General features: G+C 42.1%; 2 protein-coding genes across 5 annotated transcripts in view; one reads left to right on the forward strand and one right to left on the reverse strand.

The window, feature by feature from the left end:
- The window catches only part of NGEF (neuronal guanine nucleotide exchange factor), a 47,938-nt gene that overhangs the window by 25,775 nt on the left and 2,339 nt on the right, over positions 1–19,824 (reverse strand). The window contains exons 2-4 of the mRNA XM_039706481.1: positions 14,283–14,340; positions 11,111–11,482; positions 7,684–7,798 (exon numbers count right to left, since the gene is read on the reverse strand). Coding sequence (XP_039562415.1) covers positions 7,684–7,798; positions 11,111–11,378 — 383 coding nt within the window. The 5' untranslated portion in view covers positions 11,379–11,482; positions 14,283–14,340. The remainder of the gene's footprint in view (positions 1–7,683; positions 7,799–11,110; positions 11,483–14,282; positions 14,341–19,824) is intronic.
- The window catches only part of NEU2 (neuraminidase 2), a 35,828-nt gene that overhangs the window by 259 nt on the left and 15,745 nt on the right, over positions 1–19,824 (forward strand). For 3 of the 4 annotated variants that reach the window (XM_039706489.1, XM_039706487.1, XM_039706486.1), the window contains exon 2: positions 3,324–3,422. The gene's annotated coding sequence lies outside the window, so the exon portion shown is untranslated. Of the gene's footprint in view, positions 1–3,323; positions 3,423–18,620; positions 18,686–19,824 lie in introns of those variants that run through there. The other variant, XM_039706491.1, reaches the window with a different exon arrangement.

Below are 19,824 nucleotides of genomic sequence, written 5' to 3' on the forward strand. Positions count from 1 at the left end.
GTTGTCAGGTTGGGTGCAGCTCTTCACCACACGTTAGTAACCCTTAGTAAAAAAAAAGTCGCCTGGACCATGTTGCAACTGAGGAGTTAACAGAGGAAAAATGCTCTGCTATTCCTTGTGCTTGCTCTCTCCCTGTTGCATAAATTACTATGATTTTTTTCTGTATGTGATAGAGCAATTTATGCAACAACATAAAATCCATGTGTTGGTCTGTATGTGTAAAATGGCTTCCTTTTTATCATTTTTATATTGGTTTTGCTAAATGATATGTCAGGATCACTTTTAATCAGCACATGACGATACATCCAGAGAAACTCCTTCAGCTTATGTGAACTAGATCTAGATCTGGCACACAGGAGAGCTCAGTTGTTAAGTCATTAAGAAGCAGAATGGGAAAGGAAAACAGCTGGAAATGTCACTGAGGGCTCAGAGAGGGCTGCAAGTGTGGTCTTTGTGAAGTCCCAGATCAGGAGGTCAGAAGAACCATGCAACTGAAAGGAAATACCAGGGTGAGGATGAGAGCTGGAGCCTGTGTTGTACTTACAGAGGAGCAAGAGAGCCTGAGACTGTGGCTGAGATTGTCACTGAGATGGTCAGTATAGTTATCAGCCATTAAACACTGGGCATTAGGGGGCTGGGGCTGCCAGGTGAATGTGCCCAAAACCTTGTGGAAGGGATAAAGCAGCAGCAACTCTCTGAAGGTCATTTTTGGTGGCTTGCTGTCAGGGCAAGAATATTGTCAAGGGTTTTAGAGAGTGGGTAGGCTTTTAAAAAGCTTCTTTCTTAGAAAAAGGGAGCTTCTTCATTACCCTGAAATCTGGCAAATCTGCTATGCTGTTTACTGTTTTCTCAAGGGAAGGACCAAGAGCAGGGAAGAGTTCTCTCTAGTATGCAAGGTGAAATCAGTGTATAAGCTGTTAACTGGCACTACTAGAATGAACGTGTATTTAAATATAACTTTTGGATGAATTAAGAAAAAAAAAAAAAACAACAAACCAACCCAATCTTTCAGCTTAACTGGCACTACTAGAATGAACGTATATCTAAATATAACTTTTGGATGCATTAAGGAAAAAAAAAAACAACAAACCAACCCAATCTTTCAGAAGTGTGATTTAAGAGTTTAACAGATTCCTAACCCCTCACATCGCTTCACTCTCAAGGGTTAAATCTGTTTAAAATTGAATTTTCTTCTTAGAAAAATGTCTGGGTCATGCTATGAAAAGCATTCAGAAATAGAAAGCATCTTCTTATGATGTCGTAACTGGTAATTTGATCCTGCCTGTCTTCCCTTTTCTTTCACTTTTTCCAACATAATTTTACTTTTGGTCTGAGATGAAAACTTGAAAATATCACAGAAAGCAATAATGCTAATAAACCCAGTGGAAGCTCTGAAGAGGTGAAACACCAGCTAGAAGTGAAATGTCCCCTGTGGCCATGGCAGACCCAGCTTGTGTTTCTGTCTCAGAGAGCTGTTACACTGCATTGCAATGACCAGTACTCTAATTTTCCTTCCTTTACGATTGTTTCTTTTTTAATTCTAATTTGATCTTTCAAATATGTTTTTCTTCCTTCCTTCTTTCCCAGTTTCATTCTTGTAACAGAGAATATCCATAAACAAAGCAAGAAATACTGAGAAATACTTATTCTCCCAACTGAGGTGACAGAGTGTTCCCAGTACTCATGGGACTGGAACAAAAAAATTATATTTAGCAAGAAGGAGATATTTTTGTCCTACAAAATTTGCTGGAATTTTATAAGTCTTGCTTTTCTGTTTGGGGACAAAACAGAAAGCTTTTAAAGTTTGACACAAAAACTAAAGGCAGGCAAACAAATGATTCTGTCAGAGTGGTCTGGCAACTGGGATTGTCATGCTGAGGGTGGGGGATCCAGGTCAGAGTCAGAGGTGTATTATTCCCTTGCACCCCACATGTTACTGCCTGTTCCAGGGCAGGTGAGTCTCTTCCTGCAGCTGCTCTTTCTCTGGTCACTCAGAAAGGTTCTTGAACATGCCAAATGCCCTATTCACCAGATACTACTTTAAGTTAGTCAATACTGAACTATTTCTATGAAGTAGAATAGCTGTAAGATGCCTCCCTATTTCCACAATTGTTAGGATCTTTTATGCAGTTTAAGCTGATACAGCTGCTCAATTCTACTTCTTTTCCCCACTAAACTCCCTGAGGCAGATATCTACCTCTGCCTTTATGCCATCACTTACTCAAGCTTATCCCATTCACAGGAAGCAAGTCTGGGCAGCTAAACTCTTGGAAAATGATTCTCTTTTTTTCAGTAGAATTAGATCTGTGTGTGTATTGTCTCACTACAGAGTGAGCTCAAAGTGAGTGCCAGCAGAGCAGAAGTGGCAGACGTGCAGATGGATGTCAAGACCATGGCAGTGCTACCTTGGATAAATTTTCACTGCTGTGAAATGGCAGGCTCAGGCCTGGAGAGGTTCCTACTCCACCTAATGTTAAACATGAGGTAGGAGTTTAGAGGAGGTGTACTTTTTTCTCTCACTGTAACATCAAGCAATTTGAGCCAGAGCCTAAAGAGTTTTCCTCCAGTTACCAAAATCAGTACGAACTCATGATAACAAACCAGTTTTCTCACCACAATCCTTTAAATTAATCCTAAAATTCCTTGTCTAGTTGTAGGGGGAAAGAAAGACTCTGACTACTAGAACAGTATACATTAAAGCCCCATAATATTTCTCCTGCAGCACTGTAGAAGCGGTGCTGTGTGACCTCTGCTCTTGCTGGTGACAGAAGCCATGCAATGCCCCAACAGACCAAATCACAGTTTTGTCTCTGGAACTCTTAGGATCTGCAAAGATAAAGGCACTGGAAATGATGCTTGGTGGCCATGCTCTATTGATATGGAGCATGATCATGGTTCAGCTCCCTGTGTACAAAGGGAAGGGGGTTTGAGCTTGCATATATTCTGCAAAGAAGGGTTTGTGTTGTTGCAGACTGTTTCCAGCTTCACTGTACTGCTGCTAGAAAAGATATGAAATACTGGCTGACCTGGTCCATGTTGTGTTAAAAATGTGATGATTTATGAGAGTTTATAATTAGTTTATGGCAATTATCTCATTTAAGTTACACTTGAGGGATGAATTCCCAATCTTGGTTTGTATTTTCAGGCACTAGTAATTTTGAAAAATGAGTAATCATTTAAATTAAGATTTATTATATGTATTTCAAACCAAAAACAATCCTCGGAATAAAGCCATCCAAAGAGCTTGTTTTTGAATGCAATTTAAATGCATTTTCTAAATGTTGTCTTATAGCAATTTTTAGAAATCATATCTCCTCTTCCAGAAACTAAAAAGAGGCAGCCCAGCAGATCTTATTCATGAAAAATTCCCCAAACTCTTCTAGTCAGTGGGAGTTTCACACCACGAAAGGCCACAAGATGAGGTAAGAAGCACTTTTTAAATCTGAGCTAACCAAATTATTGAGAAGTGTGAAGTTACTAATAGATTTGAATGTTATACCTAGTCAAGGACTTTTCGTACCTCAGTTTCATTCAGGTTCCCTCTGTTCATGTGTATATTTTAACAGTGATTTTGGTAATCGGTATGTCTGGGCCCTTTCTATTCCTGACTTTTGACTTTTTAATGGTAGACAGGCAGAAATTCTCATCCCTAGTATTTTTAGATCCTAAAGCCTAGGAACATATCTGTTCTTCCAAAGCTCCTTAAGCTTTCATCAGAACACCTTAGTTATATCTGTTGGCAGCCTTACCAATAACTAAAAATGTTCAGAAATTCCATCTATGAGATCTTTATGTGCTTCTAACATTTACATGCTTGTAATCATCAGGGTTATCCTTTTACTTACTGACCATCTGCCAGAGAGACAAGAGTTTTTTTATATATTAAAAAAACCCAAAACTATTTATTAGACTTAGGAAAATATTATTGGATCCCTGTTTTTCTCTCATTCAAGAAACTTTGCTTTCTGTTGATATGCAAAATGACATTTTGGGGTTGCAAAGGTTTTATCTTCTGCACACTCATGAAAATCCATACAATTATAGGCCCTTTTCCACTGTCCACAATGCACACAAATTTTAGATTTTAGCACCTAAAATTCCTGAGCTGATTCCTGATAGAAAAGGAGTGAAAAAAAGAGATTGATGGAGAACTTGGGGGTCAGGGCATGTCCAGATGAAGCAGATCAGATTGGCAGACCTGGAGGGCAAAGCCTAGACCTTGCACAGTAATGAAAATATGAGTAGGCTGAAAAACCTGGCAAGCAGAGAATGGGTGGAATAGGTGGGCAGGCTGGGATTGGGATCTACATTGGCTCTATGCTGGAAGGATGCTTTATTAGAATTGTGTATGTTATTCCTTGCTATTCTGTGTGATCCTGTGAAATATGATATTTTCACAGTAGTGACATTTTAATACCTACAGTGGCTATTTTTACTGAAAATGTATTGGTTTTTAAAATACTTCTCCCTGAAAATATGGTTGCTCTTAGACTTTTTAGGATGCAGATTGCACAAAAAGAGGGATAGAAAAGAAACCTATTTATCTATCTCTGAAAGAACAAAAATTTGTTGTAGAGCAACAAAATTTAAAGATTTGGTCAACAGGTGTTTGCACCAGCTATTAATGAGTTCACCACTTGCAAACTGAAGCACCATTGGCAGCATAAAGAGGAGGTAACTTTAAGAAATGTATTTCATTAATAGAAGGAAACTTGCTCAAATATGATGTAAGTCCTTTTGCAATCCAGGTCCTGGACTCCCCAGAGGCTTTTCCTGCTCTTCTGATTAAATCAGGCTATAAAAGCAGTGCCCTCTGCTGCCCAGGACCGAGAGTGCTGGGCTGAGGCATGTTAACCCAAACTCACATGAGCACCCTTCAGAGTGCTCTGCTAGTTCAGGTGTGTACTGCTTCTCTCTCATACATGTGTTTGCAGGAATTCAAACAAGCTAGACTGCCTCTTGCTGCCGGAGGTGACTATCTGTATTCATTGTTGGAGTACTTCCATTCTTTGAGCTCAGATCAAATGTGATCAAAGGGTTTTTAGATGGTCCTTGGTTATCTGAATTGGAGGCTTCATAAGCAGCATAAAAAAATCGTTTGCTCTGCACTGGTAGACCAATGGCCTCCATGAGCTTTGCAGAATGAACTTTCACACTGCATTTTTCTTCTAATGTATCTTCTGCAGCAGCTTTCCATGATCTCTGCACAACTGCTGCCACACTGGAGCTGGAAGGACTGATCCCAGTGTGAAAGAGCAGCTTTTTATGAGTTCAGCTCCTTCCAGGACTTTGGCTCTGGTTACTCTGGGAAGCAGAAGTTGTGCTAGAAGCTCAGCACTGATGTGGTCAGGGCAAGTCAGCCGAGTTGTTGGAAAGTGGCTTGTCATTGTAGGGGTTTGGACCTTTGTACAATGGGCAAGACTGAGAGGAAGCCATGGAATGTAGTGGAGAACTCTAGAATGCTTAGGGGGAGCTGGAGATCATGTAAGAGAACGGTCATGGGGAAAAAAATATCATTTGAGCATAGCTAGGCATAAAAATTCTCTTAGGAAGTATCTTATGGATGGCCTGTAGCCATCCAGAGTTTGGAACACCAGCTTGAGGACATCTTGTGTTCAAACATCAATATTGTGAGATCAGTGAATTACTGTACTGAATCTTTGAAAGACACGTAGATTCAAATCAAAATCCCCATCTGAGCACAATGCAGATGACAATTCCTTTTCCTGAGCTCTTTACTATGTTCCCCAGCTGTGTTTACTTCCTGCCCTGAATTATGTAGCATGGCTATATGTGAAATGACATCCTTGCCTGTGAAGAACCCATTTGTGTCAGACCTGCTGATTATCTTCATGCAAGAAGAAGGGATTGTGACTGCCCAGCCCTAATATTTATATGGTTGCTGTAGGATGCTTCTGAGTGTGAAGAGATGCAGCACTGCTGCCCCACTTGCCCTCAGGACTGTGGTGATCCACTCCTGAGAATGTCATAGATCTTCCCAGTCCTGGTCAGAGGTGCCTGTACTGTCTCTTCTGCAGAACTGGTAACTTCTGCTTTCAGAAGAATGGTCAGCTGGCAGGCACCAGATTTATTCTTTTGGGAGAAATTAAATGTATTTCTTGAGACCAGCAATAATATTATAAATATGTTATCTGCATAATGGCCATTTTTTCCAAATAGAAATGAGATACTATTGACTACTACAAGTAATGGCATTTTTCTGTGCTCTTGCGTGTTTTCCCACTGCAGATTTCTAGTGGTTCTCCTATAAATTACAACTGATCTTTTGGAGAAGGAAGGAGAACATGGGTTGAATTTGAGCTGGAACTTGGGTCTCATTCTCTGTTAAATCTCTGTACTCATTTTCAAGAGATGCCACTCAGCAGGACTGCCTGCTTTTAGCAGACACATGGCTTAGAACCTGTACTGACCTGCCAGGCTCTGTGCACAGCAGCATCTTTGATACAACTAACTCCTGGCACAGGCTCATTGTTTCCAGCTCCAGGGAGAATCAGAAATTGCACATTTCAGAGCTGCCTAAGTGTCAGTGTCAGGATGTCAGAGTGACAGTGATGATTATGCCCCAAGGAAAGGAAGACAGATAGGTTTGACATTGCAGCAGACTGTGGCTGTCTAGTTTCATATGCTCAGTTTACAGCCAAGGGGCAATCAATTTTGGCCAAGGCAATTAATTTATTTAAATCCAACTTGACATTTGGCTAAAATTGTTCTGTTGGAGTCCTCTCCACAAGGAAAGGTTCCTGGGAAAGCACTCTGTATTACCCCAACACAGCTGGTCTCAGTAATTAGCAGCAGACGGTGCAGCAGGATTCATGCACCCTTAGAGGACAAGTGCTTACTGCTTCCAGCTTAAGCTACAGCAGAAGGAGGGACTATCTCACAGTTGCACACACAGGGGGTGAGTAGTTGGAGTGAGTTTGGGAGAAATCCCTACATTTTCAAATATAACTGAGGTTATGTATCTGCTCCTTTCTCTGCCTGGCTTCAGTGGCAAGAGAGCAGGAGTGAGGGCAGATTTATGGGATGCATGCTCTGACATATGAGACTAGGGTCTTCTGCTGGACCTTTTTATTGAGGGATTTAAGTCAAAAAAGACTACCTCACTGAAAGCCTCTGTTGCTTGTCAGCTCTTTAAAGTAAAAAGCAAACAAAAAGTCTGGATATTTTAGAAAAAATCTTTGTAGCTACTTCTTCAGCTCTAAAATCCTGTTTTCCATGCAGGATTGTGTAACAGGCTTCAGAAGAGCTCTCTGTGAAGGCCAAGAATGAGATTACCCTGATGCTGGGATGTTCCATAACAAAATGCTGGCTCTCCTTATTCTCAAGAAACTGTTTAAGGCAGTCTGCCCAGTTTGCTAGCATTGCTGGGTGATCCTGCATCACATTCCCCATTTTTCTATTTTCCCCACTTCTTCCTGTTCCCCCTTTTCCCTTCACTTCTTCCCCAAACCCACATTGACAAGACCCTTTTACCACCATGCTAATACTCTGCAGTATAAGTCATTCAGACTGAAAGCAGCACCACAAATCAAGGTGAGAAGGCATGGATCAGAGCTACAGCTTAGTCCAGCTGTCCTTCCCAAAATAAGCATTCCCACTCTGACACCATTGACTAGTTTTCAGGGAAGGCATGGGGAATACCTTGCATGGGAACCTCCTTACCTTTGGATCAATAATTCATCTAATGTTGTTGGATCAGAGTTTGATGGAGATGGTGATCCCTTATGTGATAAAACATGCAGAGTCTCTTTGATGGGCTCAATGTTTTTGAGTGAACCTGTGATATAAGAGAAAGCCAAGAGGGTGTTAAAACAGTAATTTTCCTAATTTACCTTTACTGTATGTAGTGGTTTGCTGACACCTAAGGCAACAGGAAAACCACAAGACACAAAGATGGTTACATTTTAGCTTTGATTTTCGAACAAGATTGAAGTGTCATCCTCTTGTATAATGCAAATGCAGCTGAGACAAGGTGAAGTTGGATTTAGGGTATCAGTTCTTGTGTAGGGGAGTAGCACTCTCACCACTGCAGGCTGGGTCCCAACATGAGTGATTTTCAGTGCAATTATTTAGGCAGAAAATGTTCAGCTGTGTGTGCCTGTACATGCCAATATTTGGTTTGCCAAATCAAGGCTTCATTACTGCTCTGCTTTACAGCATCTGCATTCTGAAGATGTTCCATTTACTAGATAAATCCAGGTTAGATGTGGTGAGAGAGGAGCTTTACTTTTAATTGCTTCTGCAATTTCCCTCTGATGAACCACTGATCCTTTCACAGGGAGTCAAAGTTGCATCAAGTCCAAGGCTTACTACTGCAATAGTTGGCAGAAGAGGATGCATCTCAATTTTCAAATGAAATCTCCCATTGTTTGAGGCTTGTTGATAAATGGCCTTGCTGTTTTTTATTAGAAATATTTTGGTCTAAGTCATAATTCTGTTTGTTTTTCACACTGGTGACAGCAGTCAGGTCAGTGCTCTGCCTGAAGCAGAGTTCTGATGCACCTTTTTAATAAATTTTCAGAGGAAAGAGATGACATCCAGAGTTTTAAGACTTCCTAAAATAGAGCCAAGTAGTTTGTGTTATTCACTACGTTTGCCAAGAAACAGTAGTTTGCATTATTCACTTTGAATAGTTTAAACACTTTATGCTTCTGTCAAAGAAGATTGCTAAAAAACCCAAAACAACCCAACAATTCTTTTTCTGGTTAAAGAAAAGCATCTATTATGTTTTACAGCTCCGAGGCTATAAGCCAAAGCTGGGCTGGTGCAAAGGGTGCATATGGAAGCCTTCCCTCATTTGGATTTAGATAATTTTAAATGGTTTTTCTGTGATCTCATTTCTCGAGTCTTTATTTTTCTTATTTTATATCCTACTCTATCTTTCCTGTCTCCTCCTGTCTTCTTGCCTTCTCCTCTCCTCCCCTCCAGTTGTTCCCTAAGCAAAATCAAAACAGGTTAACATTTGATCTTGAGTCACATTCTTGGATAGCTGCTGTTCAAATGGGTTGGAAGGCCATATAAAATATCTCACCCATCCCTTGCTTCCATGCATGTCAGCAAATGCTGTCACAAGTTCAAATGAGGCTGGTTTAGAAGCACCCACTGTCCAGTTTCTGGGAGAGGGAATGGATTCAGGGAAGTAAAGAGAGAGAGCAGAAATGCTGCTTACACAATCCTAGCTGAATTGAAAGGCTGTAGCTCTGAGGAGGACTTGCTACAGTTAGCTCAGAGAAAGAACCATTGCTCCTAGCCCAGGTCTTGCTGTACAGACTGGAGAAGAGACACGTTCCCCAGTGTGGCTTGCTGAACAATTGCAGGCATGGAAGGAAAAGCTGTGTTTGGAACCAGTCCTGTTTCAACAGTGGTAATACAGGGAGGGGAGTGGCAGAGAAGCACGGGTCAGCATTGTGGATGCTCTAATGAGTTGCTAAGAGAGAAGCCCTTCTCTTAGCTTGCCCTTCCTCAATGACACTGGCCAAGACATAAGGGATGTCCTTGTCTGCCAGCGTCCTGATGCCATGATGCTGCAGGTCCATGAAGAAGGGGAGTCCTTCTGTGCTGGTGCTGCTGCACTGCCAGCTGCAGATCACAGGGGTGAGGACCTCCTTGGCAGCTGTGGGGACACTGTGACAGCCAGCAATGGGAGGGAGGGCAGATCTGTGCTGTGCTAGCTCTGCAGAGTGCTCTGGGAGGCGGGGAGAGGGTGGCTCTGCTCCGGTCCTGTCTGCACCCGCAGGGTGGAGAGCAGCTCTGCTCTGGCATAGGCAACACTCAGTTTATCCACAAACTTCATTGCAACACTAGCAGAATATTAAACAGGAGCTCTTTGCTGCTGTCTGCTTGGAAACTTGGAGAAAGTAGGGAATTTTCCTTCTGTCCATGCCACAGGGTTGAATGGATCTTTATACTGAAATAGCATGGCTCCCTGGTGAAGCAGGCAGGACACACCTATTTTCTTGGGGACATTTCCCACACCCCTTTTATTTGGGGGGTGGAGGATGATGTCTGTTCTTTTTTTTCTTAAGGAACTTGGTCTGCTTTTGGGAGCTGAGGAGGTGGCTTTACTGCTACATAACAAAGCAGTAGCTTTCAGTGGTTTGCACAGCAGTGGAACATAAGCAGTGGTGTATCATCTTGATTCATACAGCTATCCAAAGTTCATAGTCCAGAGCATTGATTCTGTTAGATTATAACCTGAAAATAGGATAAGGTAACTGCTGTGAAGGAGTTTTAAAATTCAGTTTCTCGAAGCATCTGGCAGATGGAAGCAAAGGGCATTTTCTGTGTTCCCAGTTCCAGGTCTCTCTCATTTCAGACTTAGATTAAAACCGCTTCAATGCAGCCCTGTTTCCAGTGCTTCTCAGTGTGTTGCAGTAGCTCATTTCCCAGCACTCTCTTAATTTCTCTTATCTTTCCCTTACTTCTTTCACAGACAGCTGCTCAGACAAGGTTCCAGCTCCGGCACCTCAAAGATGCCTGGTTCCAGGCTGGCCTTGCAGTAATGCTCTGTGCTATTCATACTCAGGGAAAGCCAACTCATTCCTTTTTTACTGAAGCCATGGCTGAATGCCTGTATGTTCTGGATGGTGCTCCTGTTATTTCAGCTTCCTTGTTTAAAGGGAGCCTAGGTGTTTCTTACAGCTGTCTTCAGTGCAAAGTAGCAGTAACTGCACTTCCACAGAAGTCTTGTTTGCCCCTCAGAAGGAGCCATTGCAATTTCCTCTGTTTTTGCTGACTGTTTTCTGTACTTTTGAATATGTAATTTCTGTATGCTAAAGAAGTCCCCGCTTCATGTCTTTCTCTAAGTTATTTTTCTCTTACAGAGCAGAGGGGTGGCAGTGCAGAGTCCCACATATGTTTAGATTCTCTGTCATGAAATGTCTTTAAACATGCAGCCATTTTATATTTCCAAGCCTGAAAAATGAAGGATGGCACTCCTCTGCCTGCTGTGCTGTGGGGCAGGGGTGTTCTGTTGTGTGCTGACAGCTGAGCTGCTTTCTATCTTCCTGTCCTTCTGCTCTACTGACTCCTCTAGTTCCTGTAATTTCACTGGAAAAAGAAGCATAATGCTGTTTGGGTCGGTACTCACCTGTAGCATGCTGCATGTGCATTGCCTCTCTCGAAGTCTTCCTCTTCCCTCTGTTTGGCAGCCTCATGGATCGGTAGTACCTGGAATTTCTTTGAATGGCAATGTACTGTGTGTGCAAGTCCCCCTCGTGTGTCACTGGGTTAGCACCTGCTGACTCTTCCTCACCTTCAGAGACCGAACCTGACTCTCTCAGTACCTGCTGAGAACGGCCCTGCCAGAGCCCACCAGTGGAGAGCCTGGGGGTGGCTTCTCTCTCGTGCTCCTCCATGGCTTCCAGAGCTTGTCTCTATAGCAACTGAGATGGTGCATCAGCAGCAGAGCAGCAGAAGACAGGTAGCCTCCACAACTCCATCAGCTTTATCTGAATTGCAGCTGGAGACAGACAAAACAGAACGTAACAGGAGAAGAGAGGACAAAGTTCTGGTTAGCTCAGAGGCCATAGTCCATCATCTGATTAGGATAACAGGGACTATACAGGACCTTTTATCAGGAGATCATTCTGACATCATCACCTTACAAGCCTTATTCTCATGTCCTGAACATTGCTTTGATATGCTCATGGTTGTCATTCCATGACATATGACAGATGCTACTGGAAGACTGTTGTATTTTGGTTTGGTATTCCTGGTTGATTTAGAGTGTATAACAGATAGTGCCCATGTCCTTTTTTATGAGGGTGAAAATGTTACTGAATAGAAGGTAAAAGCTGAAGAGAAAGCTCAGTAAATCTGTCTATTATCTGTATACATCTCCATGTAATAGAAGAATTAATGCCTTTTACAGGGCTGGGTGCCTTATCAACAGCACTCACTCCTGCCATGCAGGTAAGTGAAGAAAAATCCAGAACTGTAGAGCATGAAGGTAGAAGAGACAAGATTATATAGTGCAGAGGCTTGATTTGCTTTCCCAGAGTTCCCCTCAAGTGCCAATGCACCTCCTCACCGACACAGTGACTTCAGCACAAAAATCCTCTGCTCTGTGTGTCAGTACGTGGACTATGCCAGGACTCCCAAGAATTTTTAGGGAGCACATAACAACTGCAAAACATCAGTTGATCCTTCAGCCTTTGTAGGACTGGGTAAAATGTGAGCGGATTGCTTAAGCATTCTCTGGTCCTTTGCTGAATTCTTTCAGCTGTCAAAGTCTTCCTGAATATATAATATGATTTTGTGACTGATGGGGCTGTCATGAGTAATAGAAAGAGATGCTGTATAGAAAATGTGAATATAAAATTGACAGCAGGCTGAGAGAAGGGCATAAAACCGTGCTGTAAATTAGTTAGATGCTGTTTTAAGAAGTCACATGTATCATTGGTTTGTTATGCTACAGTATATCCAAGGCACAAGATAGCTAAGAAAGTAGGTGTTTCAATTTTTTATGGGTCTTCTGCAATCTCTGTGGACTCATATGTTCCACAAACATTTCCCGTGCTTGTCCCTGGGGTCACTCTGGCAGACCCTGGGACACCAGCGACAGTTGGACCACCATCTGTGAATCCTCTGCTTTCCAATATTTTTTGAAGGCACTATGATTTATCTTTATAAAGAGAAGGTCACTCCCTGAAATCATGCACTGGGCAGGACCTTCTTGGCTCTACAGAGGAGAAAGTCTGCTTTCTTCTTTCATAACCTAACCACAGCATGCAGCTCTAAATTTGGATCCTGACTTCAGTTCTGCCTTTTGGACTGTTTGGAACTATGGTGGTTGCTCTGGGACTGTTTCCAGAGTTAATGGAAGAGTATGAAGGACGTGTTTGTTGGTGGTGATGTTAAGTTTGGTTTGTAATGTACTCTGAGGTACAGAGATTCACTAAGCCTGTTTCTTTTTCTCTGGGTGTGTGGAACAACGGAATAAAAACAGCTGCTGTTTGAAAAGAAGATAGTTTGAAAGAAAGATAGTTTGAAAAGAAAGAAGAGACTTTTCCTCTGCCTTTCTCTGTCCCAAGACTAGAGCCCCAAAGGCTTGATCCTTGCAACTGTGATGGAAGTATGTCTTCTAAGTGGACAATTAATATTACAGCTATAAACCTACTTAACCCCAAACTCTAACAATTGCTAAATTTTTATTTGTTTCTCTTTTATAGATTATTTTATACTTTGGCACTCGAGGAGATGAACCTGTAACAATCTCCTCTACATCAAAGTTCCTCTTCAAGTGGCCACCCCTTGTCCATGTGACTCATACTGGGGCATCTCTCATGACCTTTGCAAAGCTGACGTAACATGCAATGCTTTGCAAATTGCTGCTGGTGTTTTATTGAAAAAGTGGATAAAGTTTTCACAGGAGCTGCTTACCAGTCAGGAGTAGTCTCCAAACCATTAAATGTCCAAAGGATCATTAGGCAAGAAGATGCACACGTGTGCATGGAGAAGACTGTTTTCTCCTTTCACCTACCCAGTGAATATGAGAGTACATGGATGTCATTGTTGAGCTTTTACAAAGATCCTTGGCAGAGAAGGAGCCCCCTGCATGGCCAGGTGACACTCAGCTGGGGTACCCAAAGACTTATCTATATGTTCAGTACCCCTGGCAAACCTGTGTGCTTCTCTTTGCCAGATACTCCTTCTTTTGTTCATCATCAGGACAGTGAAGGGTGTCCTGAAAAATTGTTTCCAGGTTATCAAATAGACCCTAACAAACAAGATCCGTGACCAGAAGCGAAGATAGTAATGGATATGAGAGAGACTTTCATGTTTTCTAGGAGAGACAGAGGGGGCACTCATCTAGTGTGGTGGTTATAAACAATATATACTGTTTTTTACTTTCTTCAATGAAGAATTCAAGAACAGAATTAATTTCTGAAGTCAGTACTTCTGATTTCAAAATTGATACTCTAAGAAAGTATTGAAACCATTTACTGATATGTCAATCAAATAGTCCTGACTTTTCCAGTAATTTAGGTGTATTAAAAAACTAGGGATATGTTTGAAGGATGCATTGAAATTTTTTATTACTTTTTTCTGGTAGCAGTCAAACTATTCTGTGACAGAGAATTCCTCAAGCATGTGTGGACCTTAACTACCTCTGTCTGAGTGTTTGTAGAGAATTTTTGAAGAAGGTATTCATCTCTGATAGTCAGAGGTAGATGACTGCCTGGTCTTTTGTCAGGAGTACCCCTCCCAAGTATATTCACACACCACCTTGAAGTCACTTGGCTTGAGTCACCACCCACCTGAGTGTGCTTTGCAGGCAAACACTTCCCTGCAGCTCATGGAGACCAAAGTAGCAGTCTGTAGGGAAAAGGGAAAGATGACAACAGTGAAGCCAGCAAGTGATGCACATACAGCAACACTAGAAATATGCATTTTGACTCACACATAATCCAGCCTCCGGGAATTTGACTGTGTAGAAATTTTACTTGCTTATGTAAAAAACTGGCATTTACCAGCAAATGCCATGAATTTGTATAAGAACAGCTGAACTCAGGGATGTTGGGAAAGATGTTAATACAAGCTGTAAAAAGGACTGAGGTTCCTAGAACAGTGTGGACCTGGACACATGGATTTTTTAGGAAACAGGGAGCACTTCTACCTCTGGGAGGGTGGGACCAGAGGTGTTTTCAAGGCATGGGCTGGCTCTGGATGTGACTACTGTAAAAAGAGAGTGGACTTAGATGGATGTGAAGGATATCAGATATATCAAAGGTGTATTAGGTGTAACTTCTGTTAAGCAGTTAGGGCTAATCAATGATAAGGATGCTTTTAGTAGCAGAAGCTGCAGACTTAAAGCTGAGATTGCAGCTGTGGAGATCTGCAGGTATTTCAAGCAAGTTTATTATGGGCAGTTTGATGTGGGAGTCTGGAGCAGGAGGTACATTCTGGCACCAGTTGAGCATCTCTCCATCATCCCACGGTGTGCCAGGCAGGCACAGCTAAACGAGTCATGGTACAGGCAGACTGTGTGGTCTGGCACTGGTGGCAGCCCCGGTGGGCACTGGTGGCAGAGGGAGCTGCTGGGGGCTGGCAGCCCTGGAAAGCCACCTGGCTGCCTCAGCTGTTGCTGAGACAGGAGGGGTGCAAGTGGTGTCTGAGCTGCTGGAAGGAGCCACCTCCTTCCCTGCCAAACCTGCTGCTCCACACGCCCTGGCCCCTCTCTCAGTGGCAGTTTTCCAGAGCTCCAGCACAGCAGAGCAGGCAGCTGGATCATGGATTCTTTGCCTCCCTAGTACTTTGCTGTCCTGGATAATGGGCTATTTTGGTGTGCCTGGTGCTGGCCCTGATCTGACAGCCTGTGTCTCTGGGAGGATTTTTTCTGCACCCTCTCTTCCATTGCCACAAGGCAATCATTTGTGTGGGACTTATTTGGCTCCCTGTTCTCAGCCTTCCCTCTGATAGAAGGGGTGCAGCAGGATGAGACTGGTGGCTCTTCTTGCTGGTGAATCCAGTTCTTCAATAAATTCCTAATTCCTCTTTAAAGTGGGAAGGTGTATTGGCTGACTGAAAAGTGTTAAGTACTGTAGTAAGGAAGTTAACACAAGGATTTTGAAATTAAAACTGCTCAATTTGCTGATACTATACAACACTGTTGCCTAGCCTGAGAGACTAATGAAGATTGCTTAATTTATACTAGAGACAGACAGAAATCTCCAGCTGTGTAACTCAGGGATGTTTCAAAGCAGGTATGAATACAACTTGACTGAATGGTTTGCCTATATAGGGACATGCAGTCACAGAATTCCCCTTGTCTGACTGTGTCCCTACCACCACCAGGAATAAAGATAACAGTATTGATGTGTGTGTGTGTCCACTCAAATATGCAGGTGGGTACTTTCAGCACACAGGGCAATGAACCCCTACTCAGAGTTACCTAGTGCTGTGTTAGTTTAGCCATCAGCTCAAATCCACCCACAGCTGGATGACCCTGTGTCTAGCTCCACATCATTTTGTTTTGGGGCTCAATGAAGAAATTGCTGTCTTGGCTGTAGCGTGTTTGTGCTGTAGAAAGGCAGAAAATCTTATATTTTTTTTCTTCCTTTTTATGTGTTGAAGTCGTCTCAAGTGTAAAAGCCCTATTAATGACTCATCTGGAAGGTTTTGTTTGCTGAATATAGGGATGCACCTTTCATGTATATTTGATGAAACAGATAGAGCTCTTTTAGGACAAAATTTTGACTTCAAGCCCTTATAAATAACAGGGTTCCTTTAATATTTCTTTTTTAAATACTGTCTGAGTGTACACACAAATCTAATTTAGCTGCATTTTAATGGTTTCATTTTAAAATGCTTTTTTAAAATACAAACCAAAACCAAACCTCTGTCTCCCACAAGCAACAGTCCCCCATTACATCCCTGCTCCTGTGTTAGGCAGGGACTTTTGTCCATCTTACTTGGTTTTAACTGGAGTGGAATGTCATCTCTAAACTCTTTCACTCTGCATGATAATGAGGCAAGCCCAGCTCTGCTGGTATGCAGCACAGTCCAAAATCCAGCAGCAGGCCTTACTCATCGACAGCCGCTCTTGCTCATGGAGTGCCAAACCCTTAAGGAGTGCCACATGCAAGAGGATCCTGGCACAGGCTCTGGGGCTCTGCCCAAGCTCAGGCCTGCATTTGCATTGGGAGATATTTCTGTCTGAGTCAGGGGAATACTGACACCCACAGACTCAGCCCTAGGCTCTGGCAGATTTAGCTCTCAGCAGATGCAGCTATGAATTAATTTAGCCTCATCAGTGGTTGAGGTGTGACTTGGAGCCAGTGTGAGTGTGGTGCTCTCATGTGTCCTGCTGAGCCACCCCTGCTCCAGGGGGACTGACTTTCAGCAGAAGGATGTATGGGCATGGTAACATCTTACCCTAAAGCTCTCACAGCCCTCAGCTGCCTTACTGCACAAATATTTATATTTTCATTGTTCCTGGTTGGGATGGCCATCCTTGGAAGTGTTTATAATCCTGACACTTTCTATTAAGTGGTGGCAAAAGACAGTTAAGCTCATGTCCCTGTCCAGAGCAACGAACATGACAAAGGAATTTCAACTATTTAGGTGCAAGGCCAAGGTATTATTTGATTAAGGCAGAGAGGTGGAGACAAACAGGTGGAGCATGAGAACAGACTGACCAGAGAGTAACACATGGGCCAAAGAGGTTCACAGCAGAAGCCAGAGAAAATTAGACAATAAGTATTGGAATGCTGGCTGAAAGAATATCAAATAGTTTGACCTCACATGTTTCCATAAATTAAACATTTGTGCTCATTTTGTAAATAAGATTGAATTCTATAGCCAGCCTTAACAGAAACAAACTACAACCACTCTGATTGTTAGATAGTCTTTCAGCTGAGGAAGCTAACATAATGTTTCTATTGCCATGATTCAGTGCTGGTACCTTATTTATAGCAAGCAAAACCAAGACAGAATTATATAGTTCATTACACTTTTGTGACAAGAAAACCCTTTTTGTCTTGCACATGTTACAGAGAACCTGTTTTAGAAACACTTCAGAGACTAAAAATAAATGCATTGGACCCATATAATCCTCCAAACCATGTGCTTTCAAAACCCTGAGACCCAGTGAATGGGGATGGAGAGAGAAACCAGTACATTTAAAGTGGCTAAAAATTACTCAGATATTCCCACTAGCTCTAAAAATGTTTCTGGAGTTAAGTCTGGCATTGTGGGCAGCTCTATGCATAAAGGTAAGCCACGTGTCCATAGGACCACCAAATAAGTGTGTTCTACAAATGTTATGACACATGACAGAAAAGGATACATGCCTTCATACAATTCCCTCTGCATCAAACATGAACTATCTCACTGCTTCAAGTAAATGAACTAATATATATATTTATATCAATATATACTTAATAAATATCAGTAAAAAGCTGCATATTTTTCTGCTGCAGCTTGGTTTATCTTTCTTACTGTTTACTGATTCTTTATGATTCAAGAACCATTATCTAAAAGGATGTGCTTTCTTATATGCCACTGCTAATTGTCATCCCTGCTCAATCCATGCAACTCAGTGAGTGGTCCAGCCCCATCCCATTTAATTCCATACTCCATCCCCTGGGTCTCATGTAGTTGAGACAGACCAATAGCCACAGTACATTCCAGGAGCCACAGACAATAGTTAAAGTGTTAAAGAATTTCACCTCTGGAGCTGTACTGTGTATGGGTGTATGTACATATATACACATATATAAACACACATGTTCTCTACAGCTGTGTAGAAGACCTCATTTTTAAATCATACAGAAGAGCACAAGTGGAAATTTACAAACTCTTCTGATTTTTATTATAAAACTAATAAACCAAAAATCTGACCTTATTTCTATTCCTTTCCTTAAATTCTTACACATGCAATGGTGAAAATGCATCTTTGCTTGAAGATTTTGAGAGAGTCCTGAGAAGTAAAAGGTATAAAACTCATCCTTGTTCTTCTGACATCACTGATATCTCCCTACTAACAAGAACTCCTGCCTCTAGAGGAAGCCCCCTCCTTTCCTTCTTCCTGCCGTTTATGAAATGTTCTTGCCATTGATGCCATTCCATTCCTTATTTCTGCTGAGAAGACACTAGTGAAATTGTTGCTAAGTAGCTGTGGTTGAAAACTCATGAGGTTTTCCAGGCTTATCTCTGGAAGGTAAGTGAATATTTAAAAACCAAATCACTGCATCTCCTAGGCTGGGGGGAGTACACAATTATCAGCTCAGGGCTTAGGGGCAAATTGCAGGATGTAGCCTCAAAGCAGGAGATACCCATGTACTCTGCAAGTACGTACACAGGAAGGCTCTCAGCAGTCTGCCTGATGGTCTCTTCTGTTTTGCAGGATTGCACGTGGGAGTTGTGAGTCCTTGTTCCTTTTTGTTTGTTCTTTTTGGGCTGTGTGAAGCCTTCCAGCCACGGGATGTGTATGCAATATAGAACTTACTTAAAAAACTTAAAGGACTAAGGTATGGAAGCTTTAGTCTCTGATGAAATGATTTAGTCAAAAACATAGTATGAGAAATAATATCCAGGGCGTAATGCCTTGCTGAAAGCAGAGAGGTTTAGTCATGCTAGGACAATTGGAAAAGAGGATTAATAGATGTCTTGGTTGAAGCTTTTCAAGACAGACTCATTAGTAAGCAGACAGGCCAAGTGTCCCTTGGGCAGACAAAACCTCTGCTGCTCTTGGGGAAGGACATAATGATGCCCACTTCTATTTCTAGATTTGCTGGTTGTGTATTAGACACTTGTTATGGAAGAAATGAGCATGGGTGGTTGTTTGAACTGCAGAGAGGTAAGAATTCATAGGGTTTTTCAATTGAAAGCTTCCATACAGAAGGAGGGAAAGAGAAGGCTAAGTTTTTTGATCAAGAAATAGTAGAGTTCTCACTTTTTCCTCCCTCAGTGTTTATTGGGTGGAGGGTCCAAGGAGTGTCTGTTTGGTGAATCTGCTTGCAAATATGTAGCTACAAGAGAGCGAGAAGTCACTAAGACATCAGAATCCTGTTAGGCTGGTTACTGCTAGTTTGAAAAGCCAGGCAGGTTTGGAGTTCTGCTATGCCATGCTATCCTTGTCAACTGCATCAAGCTAATTTCAGCTAATTTCAAACATGACATAAGCTGATTCTATTCTTACAGCCTGTTACTCTGACTGCATGGTTCTTTAGTAACTCAGGAAAAGCACTTGATACACAACTCTGGAAACTCGTTAGCAAACAGCATTGACCGATGCAAATTTCCCCTTCAGAACGGCCGTTTTTAGACCCTGGTGGGAAGAGAAGCTTGCTGGACTGC

This window comes from Passer montanus, unplaced genomic scaffold (genome assembly GCF_014805655.1).
Source record: "Passer montanus isolate IOZ18808 unplaced genomic scaffold, ASM1480565v1 scaffold193, whole genome shotgun sequence".
In the NCBI taxonomy this organism is placed as follows: domain Eukaryota; kingdom Metazoa; phylum Chordata; class Aves; order Passeriformes; family Passeridae; genus Passer; species Passer montanus.